This window comes from Aspergillus aculeatus (genome assembly GCF_001890905.1).
Source record: "Aspergillus aculeatus ATCC 16872 unplaced genomic scaffold ASPACscaffold_5, whole genome shotgun sequence".
NCBI classification, from domain to species: domain Eukaryota; kingdom Fungi; phylum Ascomycota; class Eurotiomycetes; order Eurotiales; family Aspergillaceae; genus Aspergillus; species Aspergillus aculeatus.
The window spans coordinates 537,375-555,111 of NW_017962980.1; the positions used below are offsets into that span (position 1 = coordinate 537,375).

The 17,737-nt window shown below is 52.1% G+C and overlaps 7 protein-coding genes across 7 annotated transcripts; 2 read left to right on the forward strand and 5 right to left on the reverse strand.

The window, feature by feature from the left end:
- Nucleotides 1-5,428: 5,428 nt before the first annotated feature.
- On the reverse strand, nucleotides 5,429-6,835 carry ASPACDRAFT_1898195 (NPP1 family protein). Its single transcript, XM_020198735.1, has 2 exons — nucleotides 6,278-6,835; nucleotides 5,429-6,154 (listed from the first exon to the last, which is right to left on the reverse strand). Exons 1-2 carry the CDS (start codon nucleotides 6,508-6,510, stop codon nucleotides 5,647-5,649), a joined length of 741 nt encoding a protein of 246 aa, XP_020057652.1. The 5' UTR covers nucleotides 6,511-6,835; the 3' UTR covers nucleotides 5,429-5,646.
- A 358-nt stretch (nucleotides 6,836-7,193) lies between these two features.
- Nucleotides 7,194-8,261, reverse strand: ASPACDRAFT_26511 (uncharacterized protein; the record flags this gene model as incomplete). Its single annotated transcript, XM_020199429.1, has 1 exon — nucleotides 7,194-8,261. The coding sequence occupies one exon, from the start codon at nucleotides 8,259-8,261 to the stop codon at nucleotides 7,194-7,196; it is 1,068 nt and encodes a 355-aa protein (XP_020057653.1).
- A 2,317-nt stretch (nucleotides 8,262-10,578) lies between these two features.
- ASPACDRAFT_51217 (uncharacterized protein) lies at nucleotides 10,579-11,299 on the forward strand (the record flags this gene model as incomplete). The annotated part of the gene is made up of 2 exons (XM_020202447.1): nucleotides 10,579-10,987; nucleotides 11,067-11,299. 2 exons carry the CDS (start codon nucleotides 10,579-10,581, stop codon nucleotides 11,297-11,299), a joined length of 642 nt encoding a protein of 213 aa, XP_020057654.1.
- Nucleotides 11,300-12,081: 782 nt separating this feature from the next.
- ASPACDRAFT_115958 (uncharacterized protein) lies at nucleotides 12,082-12,945 on the forward strand. Its single transcript, XM_020195947.1, has 2 exons — nucleotides 12,082-12,281; nucleotides 12,373-12,945. The coding sequence occupies exons 1-2, from the start codon at nucleotides 12,246-12,248 to the stop codon at nucleotides 12,694-12,696; spliced, it is 360 nt and encodes a 119-aa protein (XP_020057655.1). The 5' UTR covers nucleotides 12,082-12,245; the 3' UTR covers nucleotides 12,697-12,945.
- Nucleotides 12,946-13,451: 506 nt separating this feature from the next.
- On the reverse strand, nucleotides 13,452-14,528 carry ASPACDRAFT_51218 (alpha/beta fold hydrolase; the record flags this gene model as incomplete). Its single annotated transcript, XM_020202448.1, has 4 exons — nucleotides 13,452-13,696; nucleotides 13,759-13,974; nucleotides 14,083-14,370; nucleotides 14,426-14,528. 4 exons carry the CDS (start codon nucleotides 14,526-14,528, stop codon nucleotides 13,452-13,454), a joined length of 852 nt encoding a protein of 283 aa, XP_020057656.1.
- Nucleotides 14,529-14,573: 45 nt separating this feature from the next.
- On the reverse strand, nucleotides 14,574-16,156 carry ASPACDRAFT_115961 (uncharacterized protein). The gene has a single exon (XM_020195948.1). It carries the CDS (start codon nucleotides 16,084-16,086, stop codon nucleotides 14,626-14,628), a length of 1,461 nt encoding a protein of 486 aa, XP_020057657.1. The 5' UTR covers nucleotides 16,087-16,156; the 3' UTR covers nucleotides 14,574-14,625.
- A 119-nt stretch (nucleotides 16,157-16,275) lies between these two features.
- On the reverse strand, nucleotides 16,276-17,707 carry ASPACDRAFT_1898203 (fungal specific transcription factor domain-containing protein; the record flags this gene model as incomplete). Its single annotated transcript, XM_020198736.2, has 2 exons — nucleotides 17,597-17,707; nucleotides 16,276-17,535 (listed from the first exon to the last, which is right to left on the reverse strand). Exons 1-2 carry the CDS (start codon nucleotides 17,597-17,599, stop codon nucleotides 16,276-16,278), a joined length of 1,263 nt encoding a protein of 420 aa, XP_020057658.1. The 5' UTR covers nucleotides 17,600-17,707.
- Nucleotides 17,708-17,737: the final 30 nt, after the last annotated feature.

Here is a 17,737-nt window from a genome sequence, read left to right on the forward strand (position 1 = left end):
GGCCCCGGATTAAGTTAGTCGTGATTATCAAGCGCGGGGGTGATTGCTAATCGCCGACCCCAGGGGTTAAGCTTCTCAATAAGCAGGAACATCACGCAATCACGGGGATAATCAACATGACATTTACCATCCTCTTCGGGGTAGAAATTAGAATCATAATTTCAGGCTGTCTGTATGGCGTTGGCTGAGATTGGACTGTGCTTGTACTGTACGGTACCGAAATATATACAGGGTACGTAAGTTAGCACCCGGATTGTACAGTACATCCAGGACACGCCCAAACAGCCATCACCGGTAGAATCATTAACCAACATACTTTTATTCGCTTCTACTGCCCTACGTTCTTCTGCAAACAAGTAGGGACGTCTTCATCGCATTCCAGCACTCTCGCCATGTAATCCGTCACCGCGTGATTAGCGCTGATCTATTCAAACAAAATGCCCCACCTAGACCGTCTAAGCCCAAACAAACACTGATACCACAAGATCAAGACATCTTCGAGACCCTCACCAGCTGCCGCTTAACTGGTATACAAATGGACGGCTTCCATTCTTGCCGTAGCGGGGCTTGGTTTTCACTGGAAACGCCTGGGGCGGTACGGCTCCTCTCCTAATTTTCTCCGAACCTTAAACCGACGTGCTTGATTTCGAGCACCGTGGAATTTGAAAAATCTTCCCTCATCCCCATTTGGGCATATTTGCAGCGGATGGAGATAGTATCACAGTCGAGGCCACCTTCATAGACGTGGATTGCGATTGGAACGCCTCTAGGAGCCGTTTGGAAGCGGTTATCGATTCCCTTTCGAACCTCGTATGGAAGGGCATCTATGGTCGGCATGGTGGGAGAGAAGAGAGAAATAACTTGGATGCTGGTAAGATGGGAGAAGCGGCAAGCTGGGGACGCGGGAGGGGCGGGCCGCGGAAGAGGGGCGGCTGGGGCGGCTGTGGCTCCCACTAGGCCACAGAGCATGTGCTTGATGTCACATCACATGTCATTCTTTGTTAAATCGAGGAGATGAGTTCTTTACTGTCAGTCTGCAATGAAAATCTAGAGATGGCCAAGAGCACGATGTACGCAGGCGAGGATACTAGGTAGCGTTGGATACCATATCTCCATACCATATCCCATTTTCCAAAGGCCGAACCACCCACCAAGCCCTAGAATCTAACCCAGGATTCCCCCCGCCAACCCTGCCCAACTCAACAAAACCTCGAATGATACAACAGCTCCTCCCACCACGCCCCATAGATATGCCTCAGCCTCTGCACTCGGTCCCAATCCTCGTGAATTCGCAACGGGTGGAAAACCTCATACACGTCCACAAGGGCCATCGTTCCCCGGCGGTTTAACCGTGTACGCACCGCGTGCACCTCGTTCGCCCGGGTTTCCGCGTACTGGATAAGCCTCTCATACCGTCTCAACAGGCTTGCGGGAAAAGGGCCTTACAGATCCCACTGCGCGACTTCGTCCACAAATTTCGTGACATCGAGCCACAGCTCCCGCTGGAAGGGACTGAGCTGGTTAGACCACGGCATGCTTTCGCAGTGGCAGTGGACCTCAATCAGTCGCTGGTCCGTGGAGATGACCACGAAGAGATCTGCGCGGAAGGGGTTGGGGTCATCTTGGTCGGTGGGTCCGGGGCGGATGACGCTGGTGCATTTTCCCGGTTAGTCTTGTGGGTGGTAGGGCAACATGATTTGAGGTATTGGTACTTGGAGATTTCTCCGGAAAGGAAAGCTGTCAGGTCCTTGTGGGAAGTTTGACACTTCGGAGAATAGGGAGAGTTCTCTTACCTGGGGAGGGCAGATACCGCAGCTAGCAACTCGACCCGACTACAGTCCTGAGCCAGACGGCTTTGGACTACTGGTCGTTGACCTCAAACCGGTACGGAATCCCGCAGGAGGCTAGGGCAGCGATGATATAGTTCCGGGCCCTAGCAATCTCCTGCCTTTTGTACGGCTGCGCCATATGGCGCAGGCGGGGCAGATCCACGGGCCAGTATAGCTCGGGATGCGCATATCTAAAATTGGGTGAGCCTTCACTTATGGTGTGATTGCTGATGCCGAGGGTTGGATTCAAATAACAAGTCACTGTTTCTGGAATGATGACGATGCTGGCATTGACTGGCACGTTGTAGCTTTATTTGCAGAGGTCATACAGCTCTGCTGCTAGATGTATCATGTACAGCCTGCTAGGTGTATCTAACCGTTTTCTCCCGCCATGTGCAAACGCCCGGCCCGTTTCTAAGTTGCCCGCCTTTGTGGTTATTCCTCGTACTTTGGACTAGTGTAGCCCTGCCTCTGAGATTGGCGTGGAGTCACTCTCGGACCTCTTCGGGGTTTTTCCCAAAGGTTTGCAGAACATCAACCACGGAAGCCATGCGATATAATCGCTGGGGTAACGTGCTCCCTACTCGGTGACGCTCGTTGTATGGTAGGCTTGACGGTATGGCGTAAACCCCTTTCGAAGCAAGGAACGTGTTGCAATGGACAGCGATATCATCAAAGAATAGGAGAAAATGTACCGACCAATAGTTGACTTGGCATCAATACCAATGGAAGTACTCCGGTTCATAATATTAGACCTCCGTTACACTTGGATTGGGCGTCGCATTACCTGTGACAAGGTACGAGTGTGAAAAGTTATATGCCCGTTCGGCCAGGCGCAGCATTGGCAATGAGCGGTTAATTTGATTGTCCAGAATTGCGCGTGCGATCATCTGCTTGGAACATTCCACTTACCAACGCCTTGGCTAGTTTTGACATCCTGTCATCCTCTCTCCACTGCGCATGATATTAGCAACATGGTATCTAGGTGACTCGAATGATTCTGACAAGGGAAACCGACCCTGGGGCTTGTTCAAACCTTGAGGTCCCGGTGACTCGGACGATCGACTCTTAGGGCTTCACACGAGACCCGGCTCAGGAAAGAAGTGCTTGAGCCTTATGTTTTCGGGGAATAACTCCCTTGTTTAGATTGCGGAGTCATTGCTTTGTTTGACTCTAAAACAGGAAAAGGAAAGAGGTAGACAGTGAACTCCTCTTCGACTCTCAGGAAGCTTGATCGAACAACAAATGCCATATGCGAATGACAAAATATGTTGTTAGTGTTCTTTGGTTTCCCTGCTTGGCTGGACTACTAATGAGTGGGATTGAGATACTGCGTAGCGATTTAGAGATATGCTATTTTGTATGTTGTCGGGCACGCTTTTGCGAAGAAGGATATTGCTAATGAAAAACAAGGCCGCCATGCAGTTGTCATAGCTGAGGAGACTAGCTCGTACTCAACTTCTCCAATTCACTTTGAAGGTAGAAACGAACCCAAGAACCTTGTCTTAGCGATTGATAGCAAGACAACCAAGAGTTCTGAACACGGCCACCCTGCGCATAAGTGGCGGTGCGAGGATGAAGGACGGTCGCGGCGGTCGGGGCAACCCCTTCCTCAACTCAACTCAAAGTAGGAGGGGCACTCGCGGCACGCTGTACCCATTCAACTGTATTCAAATCAGCTGTACCCATCAGAAGGCATTGCAACACTCACGCGGATGGGGTCAGGCAAGAGGGTGCGCTTCTTCAGTTGGTGTTCGGGTTCTGAGGTCTCAACTCCCAAAGGTGGCCCGTCGCCGCAAAGAAATTCTTGGGAATTTGTGTTGCTTGCCACCCAAAGACATGCTATACAAGCGGTCTGTATCTTGTGTCAATCGATGTCGCTTTGACCGTTCTTTTCAGTCGTGGTTTTGTTACAGTGCTCTGTGATATGCATTCTGGCATCTCCTTTTTCTTTCCCTTGAGTATATCATCCCCCGTAGGCAGCGAGGTAGCTCGGGAATGTCGCATGGATCCACCACTTTGCCAATAGGAGCATGCGGACCACCTCCACAGCGTTCCTCCTGATGGCCTTCCGCAACATATTCTCCTAGTGCTTCACTCAGTCGGTGCATCATCCCGCCTTCGCCTTCGCCTTCGTTCCGCAGGGTCCCATTTCGGGATGGATCTCAGTTTTAGAAGTCAAACGCCCGTGATCCTCTCGGAACGGGAGCATAGTCCGCCGTCTTTAAAACAAGCAGAATCTTCCTAAAGCAAGCCACCAATACGTCTATTGACAAGCGAGGTGAGCGGGCGTGCTGTTCGGGTCACGCCCGGGCGCTCACACCGTGTCCCCAGCATCGATCAGGCCCGCATCATCGGTGAAGCCTACTGCCGTAGAAAGTCACGACATCCCTTGTGGCTTCATATCCCAACCCAAATGCCTTCGCATTCCATCTTCGCAATCAATCAGTACTAGGTATCAATCCCACGATAATAACGCTTTAGACATTGAACACGTCGGTGAATGCCGGTTGGCCGACCGCAGAGAGCGTGGTGACCACCATAAACGGCCCGGTGCAGGATATCCTCGCGCAGCGACTCGGTTAAAGCACAAAAGGTCTTGATGCTTTCCCCACCTCATCGATATTCTCACCGCGCCTGAACTGCGCAAAGAATTCGCGGAAGACTTACTACTCCCCACTTGCAGCATCGAGAGGGCCTAGTAACGACCTATTAGGCACAACCCCATCTATCTTCAGATCCTTCATCGGAGGGTCGCCTTTTGCATCAAATTCCCCCCTGTGTAGTTGTCGTAAGCTGTTTGTCTGGTGTTTACGATAAGCGATCACAACATTTATCTCACAGAAACGTGCGCGCATTTGAAGATCACGGGATATCTTTCAGCATGTATTGTCTGGATTTCAACGAGAGATCATGTATCGTCAGAAAGCCTATGGCGTAGTGAAGCCTAGATATTTCAGTATATATCGGGTAGAATATGATCGACGAAAGGCGATATCTGGTTCGGCGGATTGTGAGCCCGCCTGATTCGTGTAGGCCCATGTCTTTAAGAACAAACGTGGACACGCTTGTAGATAGAAGCCATTGGTAAGTGGAGCAGGATGACATGGATTGAGAATAGAGAAACGCAGTCTGCGAAATGGAAGGACTCTGTTTGAAGCAGTGGAGGTCAAAAATCATGACATATTGATAAGGAACTGGGGAAGACGTTGATGAAGCAATAGATTTGTAAGAGGGTGGAAGACAAAGAAAGTCAGTGGACGAGAAGGTGGATGAGAAGGTGGATGAGAGGAGGAGAGAGACGGAGGATAAGGAAGACTCTTATAAGTTCAGGGTAGGCAAGCTTGAATGATGTTGAACCAGCGGGAGCCATAGAGTCATTGAACAGATCCGATTGTTTGCTAGAGAAGGGTAGAGTAAGATAGGTCGCGGTAAATCGTGCCCCCAAGTGAATTAGTTTGGTAGGTGAAGATAGCTGTCGGCATCTAACTCTTTGTTCGAGCACAGAAACTATGCCAATCGTGATTTGCCAAAAACAAAGTGTGAATGACACAGCCGTCTTCAATATATATGTGACCATATAGATCTTGGAATTTTCACCGGCCTACATAGATAGCGTTGTGTTTTCTATAGTACTAGCCAGTAGCCCTGATATTCACATAACCCACACTCCAACTCTATCCCCTTTGCATGAGGATACCACTTATGTACACCAGCCCAAGTCTTCCACCAAGAGGCTTCCCACACAGAAGTAATACAGCTATGTCCACCCGCAAATCCCAGTCACCCAGACCCCTCTCCCTACCTTGAGGCCATATCAATACGTAGCCTTCGCCAGGTTGTCATCAAAAGTCGCATCCTTGAACGGCACGATCGCGCTCCCGAAGTCCGTATCCGACAGCGCCGTGCTAGCAGCCGTGGGCAGACTCTCCCAGGCGACCAGCGGCTGGGTCCCGCCGACGGTGGTCGTGAGCCCGCACGAGTGGTCGATGGGCCAGATGCTCTCGTACTTGATCAGCGGCTTGACGCCGTCGAGCGTGTACCCGTCGGTGGAGCAGTCCCAGTCGCCATGAGCAGAAGGGCACACGGCCAGAATGTTGTCGGCGGTGTAGACGGTGGGGTCGGAGATCCACACGATTACCCCCTCCCAGTCGTGGCGGTGGCCGATGCCGGTGGAGGGCTCGTCTTTGGGCATGTACCAGCTGTATAGCAGGGCGGTCGGGTAGGTGTAGTCGCCCGTGGAGGAGACGTTGCTGCGCACGTAGATCTGGCCCGTCGAGGAGCTGCAGTCGCCGTCGGAGGCACCGGTGGGGGCGAGTCCTGCACTTTTGGGGAGTTAGAGAGGATTTTTTGATAAGGAGTGAGGAAGGGGCATGGAGTGCGGGGAAGGGACAGGGTTGAGGGGAAATGTATGTATGCGGGGTTATAGTGTACTGTACTGTACTCACTTGGTATCGCCCTCCGCATCAACGGCAGGGAACGGTACACATCCGTTGACCACGTAAAGGTACGGCTGGTAGTTCAGATACAATGTGCCCGTGGCATCGTCAGGGACCGTCTGGTTAAAGCCCACGATCTCGTCGCTGGCGATGGTGCCGCGCGCACTGAGCTTGGAGGTGGCAGGCCGGGCCTGGACCATGGACAGGCCCGTGGCGAGAAGTAGGGCAGATCGGAGAGACATGACAGACTGAATCGGGGAATTCGAAGATTGGCTTTGGCCACTTCACACTCTGAACAATGTTCCTGACAGCTTGGAGCAGAGTTTGGCAGACGGATGGAACGCTGCCTTTATGCTGGTCGCAATGGGTAGGAATCGGCAGGATCGGCAGTTCTCCCCTGAAGAACCAGTTATCACGGTGGGGAAGAACGGTCGGTCGGCCGCGCAACTCCACCATTGGAGTTCACGAGCAAAAGCCCATTGTGACCATGTGAGAGAGAACGTGATGGATGATCGGAGGGGAAGTGGTTGAAGGCAATGGATTGCTGGACGGGATCGATATTAATCCCGTCGGCCGTCTTCCTCCAATCAAAGCAGGCGAGAGCTTCACGCGACGGTTGAGGATCAGTGCGTTGCCGCCACGGTCGGATTTGTCTGGTTGACAGACATTGTTCAATGAACAAGCTAGCTGGAGGCAGATAGCTTAGTCTATTGCTTGATGGTTTAAGATCATGACTTTGTCAGGCTGTTAGCACTCTGCAGCTTAGGGCTAGGCCGAGGTTGACCCGGTATCGGGCTCACAGGGTGCCGAAGTGAGCATCCCTTGGAATTAATTAATGTATGTACTGTAAGTCGACTGTGATAAGAAAAGTCTCATCGACACCGCCAGGGCAAGAATAAAATCGCCGCACGGGCAAGTCTTCCGGTCAGACCATAGCAACCTGCTGCTGCAGTCCCGCCTGCCCATCAACCAGGCCCACCATCAACTCGCTTCTTCTTGCCACGGGCTCAGGAGCAGCTTCTTTCCTAGCCTTAGCCCTTCGGATCACCGTCCCTTCTCCATGGCCTTCGCCCGCAAAGACCTCCTTTAACAGCCCCCGAGGATGTACTACTGACACCCTGGCCTCTTCCCCTTCCTTTCCCTCCAACAAGTTTTGCACGGCCGTCATCCTCACTGTCCACCGCATCCCCAGACGCGTCCACTCCTGCTTCCGCAGCCACTCCAAGCTGATCACGTCCATTTTTCTTCCGGTTCTTCCGTTCACCAAGCCACCCGTCTCGGAAAGGTACACGACCTTCTCCGGGCGCAGCACCCGCGCCAGCGCAGATGCCGCCAGGTCCGCATGTACATTGAGAACCTGGCCATCGGAAGTCTCTCCCATGCAGGTCAGCACCGGCACGCACGATGCGCGCAGCGCCGCCCGGATAGACGAGTCTTCAACCTTGTTGACTCGGCCCACGTGACCGTACTTGCTTGCATCAAGGTACTCAGCTTGAAAAACACCCGAGGTCAACGGCCGGGCAGAGACACCGATGCTCTCGAGCTCCTGAACAAGCTTAAAGTTCTCCTCGAGGAGAGCTGTACGGGCCAGCGCCAGGGTACGTCCATCGGTGACGCGGATGCCATCATGGAACTCTGACTTGATCCCCGTGGCAGAGAGCAGCGTGTTAAGCTGGGGCCCTGCGCCATGAACGAGAATCGGGTAGAGGCCAATTTGGCTTAGGAAGGCGATCGCAGACGCAAGAGATGGGAGGTGGTCAGCGAGAACAGCACCGCCAACTTTGATGACGGCGAACGGACGGGACGAGAAGGTGGGTGTGCTGAAGTAAGAGAGGTACTGTTGGGCGGTGTGTTTGGAGTCTATTTGGCGCAGGAGTTGTGCTATGGTGGAACGAGTCGCGGCCACTTGGTCGCTCCGAGTCTGCGAGTACAGTCGGATACTATGAGCAGGATATACCGCTGGCAAAGTTGAGCTGCCTCGTATAGAGTGCATAAGTCCCAGGGGGGCCGGTATGCTAGGAGCGAAGCGACCCATGTTGTAGACAAGGCAACTGGTATAAGATACTCGTTCGTTGGGGGCGAACAAAATTCAGGTTGAACCAGCGCGGGGCAGAAGGGTTTATATCCCTCACAATAAAGAGCGCATAGGCAGCCTAGTTCATGCCTGGATTTCAGGATCCGGTTGGGTTGTGTTATATCCCTCATCGCGGCCCGCGGTCGGAATCGAACCGACGATGCATCACAGCAGTGACTGGTGGTGGGGTTTGACTGGAGCCATGGTTCCGAGCTTCATTCCTAATTTCAAGTCGCAGACAGCCACGAGTATCGCTCAAATACAAGTCGGCCATGAGGGCGGTTCCGTATAGTTTTGGTGGTGTTGCAACACAGAGTCGCGCGAACAAATACTAGGTAGTTCGTGGTGGCGCCCAAAGTCAGCCACCCCTCCCCAGCCATGCAACTCGGGCAGGCACACCGACAAGATGACAGCAGCCGGGTTCTCTAGCATATCTCCTGCAGATCCACGTATCGCGTACTGATAACAAAGCATGGACAATTCCCCATTTTCCTTCAGGGTAACATCGCGTAGCGCGCTCACCGCCACACTTCAAGGTTCCATCTTCCATCCCGCTTGGTGCGTCATTTTCTCTCCTATCGGCTATTGGTTGGCCAAATCGCGCTGCAAGAGAACTGGGAAGACACGCATCGGGCACGCACAAAAGGTTCGACGGGTTTTCATGTCAGACTCTCAGAAAATAAGTTAACGTGATCAGGCGAGAATCTGCCAAGCGCTCGGAAGGTCTGGAACTAATCAACGATTTTCTTCCATTCCGCACAAATCAAATCCAGCCATCTGCCGACTGACACAGCTCTGATAGGTCTGGGCCTGGGCATTCAGCACAACTCTCTGATCGCACTAAGCAGATCCAAGTTAGTGCAAGGAATCACTCTGAGGCATTGAAAAGCATGCGATGGTTGTGCAGATGTAGGAGTAGCGCCAGAAGCACCCGGCACCACGCGATGGCCATCCGTCAAATGCACTTATTGTCGCAACGTGCTTAGGTTCTGGGCTTGGTCGCAATACAATGCTTCCAGCTCTCAGCCACAACCTCAATGATGATATTCCATTTTCAAGTGAACGCATCGATTGTAGGTCGTTGTTGACCAAGTGGGGAAAGAATATGGTGCCTCCAGTATTCGAATCCAGAAGTCATGTATACGCAGCTGCCTGGATCGAACACTTTTATTTACCACAGCATTTCGCTGAAGGTCGAAATGGTTGATAATAATAGGGACGAGGGAGCGTCCTGTTGCTTCATCCTGATTCAAGACAGGATGGGATCAAGTTTTGAATGCCCCGTGACTGCAAGACAACGATGACGGGCCGCGTGAGCGATATGGATGCCAACAAAAAAGTAGGCAACAGTCTTATCCTAGCAAAGTAGAGAGGCTCTGTGATCCCGGAATGACCAGTATAGCCCCTTGAAAGAAGCAAGGGCGCATTCATGAAGCTTATGTTCGCCGGAAATGTGGGTTTTGTCTTGTCACACAGCATCATCCGCCTTATGCCTCGTGTAGATGGGCACTGATTAATGATCAAGTGGGACCCTGCTGTTCAGCGGAGAGGAAGAGTTCTGTAAAAAGCGACCGTGGCAAAGGAGCATTGAAATATGCCTTCACTCGGAACAAGCAGGATCTGATTTGACGACTGATCAGTCGCGCTGAGGCTGGCTTCTCCATCGACTAATCAACAGACGAGATGAGCTCAGATTAGCCACGTTGGACCAGGGTCCGGAGCCTTAAGCACTGACTGACATCGTAGTCGGTTGGTGACTTGTGGCCTGGATGTTCTTGAGTATTGAAAAGAGTCGCGTTCAATATTTGCGGGCCGACCCACGTTCTCTCTCCATTTACACGGATCGCGAGTGGCCATTCCAAGGACAGCCAACGCCACGCATCAAATAACAAACTTCCAAGTTCCAAATACTACACCATGGTACGTAGCAGGCAAATTCGTCCGGTCGGAAACCAAATCCTTTCGTTGGTACAAGTGAAGAAAGAAGTATAAGAGCGGGGCAACTCCGCTAAAGGCTTGCAGACGCATCTATGATGGATCTAACGCCTCCCACGCTTGCCCGCCCGGGCGGGGCGGGGGGACTAAAATTAGTCTCAGTCAGTCAGTCTCGATTGCAGCTTACGATGACCGATGACTCAACCCCTCATTTTAACTTAAACCAGTCACTTATCTATCTGCTCACCCTCCAGCCAGCTGTTCGGTTCTCTCCACTTTTCTTCGCAGTTCTTCAACCACCATGACAGCAGCCGGAACGATTCGTGTCCCCCAGAAGGATGGCTCGCCTCTGCGACTCGAGTTCGCCACAGTCGACGACCTGAATGAGATCACCGATCTGTGGTACAATGCCTTCTCACCCGCCATGTTATTCCTCTGGCCGGACACCCCCGGGGTGCGCCAGTGGTGGAACGAAGCCAACCGCCACGACATGCTCCACAAACCCAACGCGAAGTATCTCAAGGTCGTGGACACAGCGCAGAATGGCCGGATCGTTGCGTACGCCAAATGGTCACTGGAGACCGCCGAAGAGCGTGGACGACGGTGGCCCGCATGGCATCCCGAAATGGACCCAGCCTTGATGGATAAATTTCTGGGCCACTTGGAGAGCAACCGGACAATGGCTGTCGCAGGTGCTCCCAAGAATTTCTGTACGTTTGACCCCGGGAGGATCGGAGCATCTTGTTGAGGATTGTTGAGGGGGACTGACGGTGCTCACGCGACCACCAGATCTTGATATGCTAGCGACGCACAGCGACTACCGGAAACGGGGCGCGGCACGGTTGTTGCTTGAATGGGGGTGCGAGGTGGGCGATGAGGAGAATGCGCACATCTATATCGACGCGAGCACCGACGGCCAGCCGGTCTATCAGAAGTTCGGCTTCGTGAGCAAGAATGATCCTTTGGTCGATCCGTTCGAAGTGGCGGCCATGGTGAGACAGCCTGGGTTGAAATCGATCTGACGTCAACGTGTCCAGGAGTTATGGAACTGCAGGTTATGAGATGGTAGAACGGCACATTCTAGCAGTGAGATGATTGACAGACACATAGATAATTTGGTTAACGTTGAGAAAGCGTGGTGCCTTCCTCACGCAGAAGGCATATCAGATCCTGTTTTTGGCTAGATTAGTATAAGGCGTTGGCAGATGGATGCACCTGGTTAGTTGACGTAAATTCAAGTAATCTCGCAAGGTGTATGCGATTAACGACTTTGTATACTCTGCTTTCGAGAACAAGTCTTGTCCTGATAGCTTTTCAAGATCGCAATCGGACGTTGTTATCAGCCCGTTGATGCTTAGTAATGAGACCTTCGATATCATTTACACTCATCGCGGAACACCGGATGGAAAGACGTGTCCGACAATGCTGGTTTTTGTCGCACTTGCAACATAAGCTATGTACCCTTGTTTGTCAAAGCAAGTCTCATCCCTGTTAGACTAAGCCGATAGGATAACGAAAGTGAAAAAGCAAAGCCATTCCCTAAGCCTAACAGGTACTGTAGTAGGTTACTAGAACCAATCGGAGTCATGTTATTCGGGTCTACCCGACTCTCAACCGAAGGACCCTGGCGGATAAGTTTGGGGCTGCTGGATAGGCAGCTGCAGTGGTCTGACTTACAACTATACTAAACCGGTATCTCTGCTTTTACCATTCCTGTCTTAGGTTTCACATGGACCTTACGACTAGCGTGGCTCCGTGTACTGTAGAGAACACCTTCTCCCCCCTGGGAGAAATATATCTGCTGTCTATATTCTCACTGTCCTGTGTACAGTTAAAGTCGTAGGATTGCCCCATCATCTATCCCCAACAGAAAGACATTTCTTGTCTAGGCTCCGACGTCCATTATAGTTCAACAACAAGAACAACTCGTTTCCCCTATCCCTCCTAAAATAACAAAGGAAACTCATAATGCAAGTAAAATGCGAAGAAGCAGCGAAACACATGGTATGCACCCTCTCAATCCCAACTCCTCCTCTTTCAATTCAAAATCCACAACAAAACTTATACCTCCTATAACATACAGCCCGAACCACAGCCAAACACCGCCGAAGCACCCGCCTGCGCAAACAACTCTATCTTATTATCCACTCTGCGCGCCTTACCACAGGACCCGCTGGGCTTCTCTCATCTGGGTATGGACGGAGTGTGGCGGAACTTCGGTCACGATCGCAACGTGGTCAGCTATCGTGCTCTCAGCGCCGAGGAGATTTCTGAGGTGCTGGATTTTCCTGGCTGGATGCGGCAAAGGGTTGAGAAGGGGTTGGAGGAGGTTGATGGCAGGGATGTAACGGATATCGAGCAGCTGTTGGATCCTAGTGAGGAGCTCTTGCCGAAATACGAAGATGATGGGGGGTTGTAGTCATGATACGGCATTTCTGTTTCTATTTGATGGGAGAATCGGATCTTACTATTGTTATGGCTGATTCTGGTTTTCGATTTTTGCCTACCTACCTATTGTCGATTCCATCTCAAGAAGGTAATGGGTTTGTTCTCGAAGGAACGCGGGGTAGTCACCTAGTATTTAGTTAACTAAACCCGCTTACCAATCAATTTTAGGTGACAGTAGTTATCAGAATCATGATATTGCAGCCTTTTAGTTAATCCCTGGTTCGAGTAAATTTTGGCTACCGGGCCGTTCGCTCACAGGTCCAGGGTCCACGGTCGGTTCGATTGCCTGTGGCCGCCAACATACTAGCACATATTGCGCATTGCTTGTCATCTACTGGAAGATCTAGTCATATTGTACGGAGTCATTCGAAAGATGAAGGCTTGACTGGAAATAGCATCTTTGGCCCCCGCGCACCACTTATCGGGGCCCCTGGATATCCCTTTCTCCGACGTTTCCACAACAGCACAATACAACATGTAACATATATGGTTGATATTGGGAGCCTTCCCTTGTGCAGATGTAGTGAGGTAAAGATGAGCTTGAGAGAGCTTGAGATTGATGACATATTTTGTGAGTCATGGCATAGTGTCACCAAAACATGGGCCTTTACTCACCTCACCTATATAGATAACATTGACAAAGATCAATTATGGTGGTATTTCTTAGATCTTGATGAAGATTGAAACTGGCTAACCAAGCTGCGCAGTATCATCCCGCTGACCGTCCTAGTTCTGAGCTAAATGCCCCCGAATGATCTCCAAAACGATCTCGTTCTTCTCCAAATGCACGCTATGATTTGCGCCAGCCACAACGGCCAATTTAGCTCCTGGGATCCCCTCCACAATAATCTCCGATTGCGCCGGCGGACAAATCCAGTCTTTGTCCCCAACGATGACTAGAGTCCTCGCACCTATCCGATGGAGCCGATCTCGATAGTCGAAGAACTTCTCTGGTGCGGCGTAAAGATCATCTAAGGGACGTGTCAGCCACCGCGTTTACCGTGCAGCAGAGTGATGGAGAATTGGATCATACTATGCGATTCGGCATTGAACACCGTAGCGAGATTCTGCTGCAGAGCAAGATCAGGATCAAACTCCTCTCGATAGAGCGGTGCGGCAGCGTGCATCACGAGCCGGAACTCGGTGTCACTGTTAAAGTGACCGAAGATCTTTTCACGGAGCATGTTAATGCTCATCCCGGGAGCTCGATGAAGACGGGCTTGAAGGGTTTGAATGGCTTGTTCTTCGTCTGTGTAGTAACCCAGAAAGGAATGGCAAGGTGTTCAGCATTTGTGCTTCTCTGCAGTATTGAAGGGGAAGTGCTGGTGAAGGGAAACGCGTGGTTGGAGTCACTTACGATGGTGAGAGGCAGCCGTCCCTCTCAGGACCAAATGAGACACTTTATCGGGGTACTCAATAGAGTATTGCAGAGCTAGGAAACCACCAAAGCTGCCGCCGCAGATGATGCACGGCGTGTCTGGCCCTGCAAAGTGACGTCGAAGGGCTTCTATGTCGTTTACTAGTTGCTGGAAAGTATACGGTTTGGTGCGCGAACTCTGGCCATGTCCACGATAGTCGAATGAAAGAATACGGAGGTTATCCTGAGAGAGAGGGGAGTATGCTTTGAAGTCGGAGGTGTGGTCTCCTAGTTTGCGTATCAGCTGGAGGTATGTGTGTGGGTATGACACAATGCAACTGACCGAATCCACGACCACCGTGTAGAGTGATGATCAAGGGAGCGTCCTTGGGACCGACCAGGCGGTAGGCAAGGTCGGCTTCATTCACGGTAACGTACTCTACCATGTTCTCAAGAAAGGAATGTCTAAGAACAGAGTCATGAGAGAAGGTGGGTAAGTCTCGAGTTCTTATAAGGATGGTCTCATTAATAGCACTAAGAGGATTACGTGATGCTTCCGGTCTTCTTCCTCCGCTGAACCACCCGCTGCACTGTATCTATGCCAACTCCCGTCCACAGCGTCAGAGCAACCACAAACGCCAGCCCACTGGCCCACCCATGCGTCCTCTTGAACTCAGGCGCCTGACTGCTGGGAAATTGAAACTGCTGGAAAGGTATGACCACAGCCTGGCCCAACGAGACCATAAACGCCAAAACGAAAGCGCGCAGTTGCTGATCTCCGCCGCAGACGGAATTGACCCAGCCCGCTAACAGAGGGGTATAACACCCATAACAGCCGCTCAGAATGAACATCGCCATCTTGAACTGCTCTGATACATCCCACGCTGTCAGCACCGCAAAGCAGAAGGTCAACAAACATCCGACTGCAAAGCACACCGGCCCGCGCCCTCTCTCACCAAAGAAATCCACAAGATACCCGGTCGCCACCATGAAGACGAAGTTGATCGCGCCCATGCAAGTCGGAAGGGAGTTGATCTGCGGCACTGAGTAATGACCCGTGGACTTCAGCCACAGGGTAAAATACTGCATCACATACGATCCGCATGTCAACGTCCAAAGACAATACGCCAGCGAGAAGACGTAAAGCTGCCAGCTTCCCAGCACCCGCCGGATCACGCTCCAGTCCAGAAGTCGACGCTGGCTGAGTGGAGTCCGCCCGTCGTCTGCAATCCGCTCAATCGCGCGCTTGCGCTCCCAGTCGCTCAGATAAAAGGCCTGCGTCGTCTCGGGGGTATCCGGGTAGAAGACCAGCCCGTAGGCTGCGACCGGTACCGCCAGAACGAAGTCGAAAATGAAGAGCCATCGCCACGCAGGCATCCCTCCCTTCCCATCCATTCCACGATACAGACCCGCTTGCAGATACCCGGAGAACATCTGACCCAGCACCCCGGACATGACAAATAGGCCACTCCGGCGTGCCATCTCCGACTTCGTGTACCAGCATCCTAGCACGTATTGAATGCCGGGCCACGCTGCGGACTCGAACAGGCCGATACAGAAGCGGAGCGCGTAGAATTCGTGGGCCGTGTTGCATTTGAACAGGAAGAGCACGAAAAGGGACCACGCGAAGAGACAGAACGGGAGCCAGAAGCGCGGGCGCACACCGGTGAGAATCAGGTTCGAGAACGGTCCGCCGATGATGACGCCGGCGTTGAAATAGGTATTCATCCAACTGAGTTCGTTTCCCGGGCCGAAGTGCAGATCGCTAGCCATTCCGGACGCATAGGCATTTGTCACATTGTTGCCGTCAAGCTGTTTGATGAAGAAACACAGGCAGCTATAGCTCAATAAGAACCAGTCCAATTTGAAGATAAGCCATTTCTCTTCTTTGGATGTATTGGGCTCGTGCCAGTGGAGGAGCGCCCATCGTCGCCGCGACGGCGGAAGTTCTGTGACAGCCGTGGGAGGCTGTTTCCCTGAGTTTGTGTCAATCGACGACATCATGAAATTGCGACATACTGCATTTCTTCATTCCAGCGTGTATTGGACGTGACTTTATACATATCGCATGGAGCAACATCTACTGATAACATACATCTTGCAGATGGTGCAATCCGACATAAATTGCCTGATCAGGAACTGCAGTAGCGCCCGTCTTCGGAGCGGGGCCGACAGTGTTCTAGCCACGAAGAGTTAGAAGAAAGAACAGACAGCGTCTGGCTCGTTCAAACGAGATAAGAATGGCGCAAATTTTGGGGACTGCCCCTCCACCCGAGCGAAGCTGAAGCCCGTTGGTTCTTCCCAGCCAACGACATCCTGGTAACAATTGGCCCGGCCTAGGGTGTCGCCCAGCAAGGATAACATCTCCAGCCGTAATGACTGCACGCTATCATAATTGATACCCATAGCATGCCCTGCAATGCTTTCTTCAAGCTTTCGCATCAAACCCACCAAATGATGGGCCTGTCGCCACTGTGGCGGGAAGCTCCCCAGAATATCTATACAGACTCGAGCTTCGATTCGGATAGGATCGGCCAAGTCTGCGTCCGACGCAAAGCAATGCAGCAAAACCAAACAGGCTGGTCCCAGCCGGTTTAGCGTGATTCGGTTCAACGGCAATTGTCGGCTACTAAGAAGAACTCGATTGTACTGGAGAAACTTCCTTACCAGCTCCAGCAGGGATCTGATACGGAAGGCCCCACTGGCGTCCGAACGAGCATTAAATCGACATGGATAATACAGCAGCAGAAGCAGATGATAGTATCGCGCATTCAACCAACCCATGGTATCATGTACGCGCACATTATCAAGCTCCGGTTGGGAAATCAGGCAACCTTGGCTATACCAGTTTTCGATTTCCAACCGTAGTTTGGCTGTGATCATGCTGCAATCGAAGGGAGCTTTCTCCTCGGGTAAGCGTCCGCCCGTCAGATGGACTGTGGAGAGAATTCGTGCCTCTAGTTGGCGCAGCTCGATAACATGTCGACTGACCTGCAGCATGGCGGCCACCTCTGCCCTCTCTGGGGTGGCGAATTCTTCAACCGTGATAGTTGGCAAAGGAATCATGGCGTCCTCGACTGTGAGGCCCGGGGACTGGCCGACAGACACCGCCATCATCCGGTCTAGCACGAAGATGCTCCAGAATAGGCGGCGACGGAGCTGGATGGCCTGTGGGGTCAAGCCGTCCTCCCACAACCCCGGTCGACTGAGGCCCAGGCTCACGGCTTGGCGGGTGACGATGCCCACAATTGTCCAAGTGGACGGGCCTTGTGGATCGAAAAGCGAGTATAGAGCCAAGAGAATCAGGATTTGAATCGAGTGAATGCTTTCACTCATGGTGCATCGCTGCATAATCTCGGCATATGCGATCGTAAAGCCGGCAGTCCCTGCACTTGGGGCCTTTCCTGATCGCTCAAGGCTTGTATGGCCGATCGCCATTACCATGTACAAAATCTGCGTTCTTGCGTTAACGCCGCCTCGTGCACGGAGGCATGAAAAGTCCGCTCGAACTCACCATTGCATCGTCCTCAGGTCCATCATTGGGTACGTCCGCTGCCGCTCGCAAAATCCACTCCTTATCGAGGAAAGGATACGCCCGGTAAACATGGTGCAGGAACGCCTCAATCAGCACAGTTGGACTTGCAATCGGCCCATG

Excerpts from the sequence above, each read along its gene's own strand:
- ASPACDRAFT_1898195 (XM_020198735.1), bottom strand. The coding sequence starts at position 6,510 with ATGTCTCTCCGATCTGCCCTACTTCTCGCCACGGGCCTGTCCATGGTC. Across the intron at positions 6,155-6,277 it reads GATGCGGAGGGCGATACCAA|TGCAGGACTCGCCCCCACCG; the intron begins GTGAGTACAGTA and ends ACTCCCCAAAAG.
- ASPACDRAFT_115958 (XM_020195947.1), top strand. The coding sequence starts at position 12,246 with ATGCAAGTAAAATGCGAAGAAGCAGCGAAACACATG. Across the intron at positions 12,282-12,372 it reads AAGAAGCAGCGAAACACATG|CCAAACACCGCCGAAGCACC; the intron begins GTATGCACCCTC and ends CCCGAACCACAG.
- ASPACDRAFT_115961 (XM_020195948.1), bottom strand. The coding sequence starts at position 16,086 with ATGATGTCGTCGATTGACACAAACTCAGGGAAACAGCCTCCCACGGCT.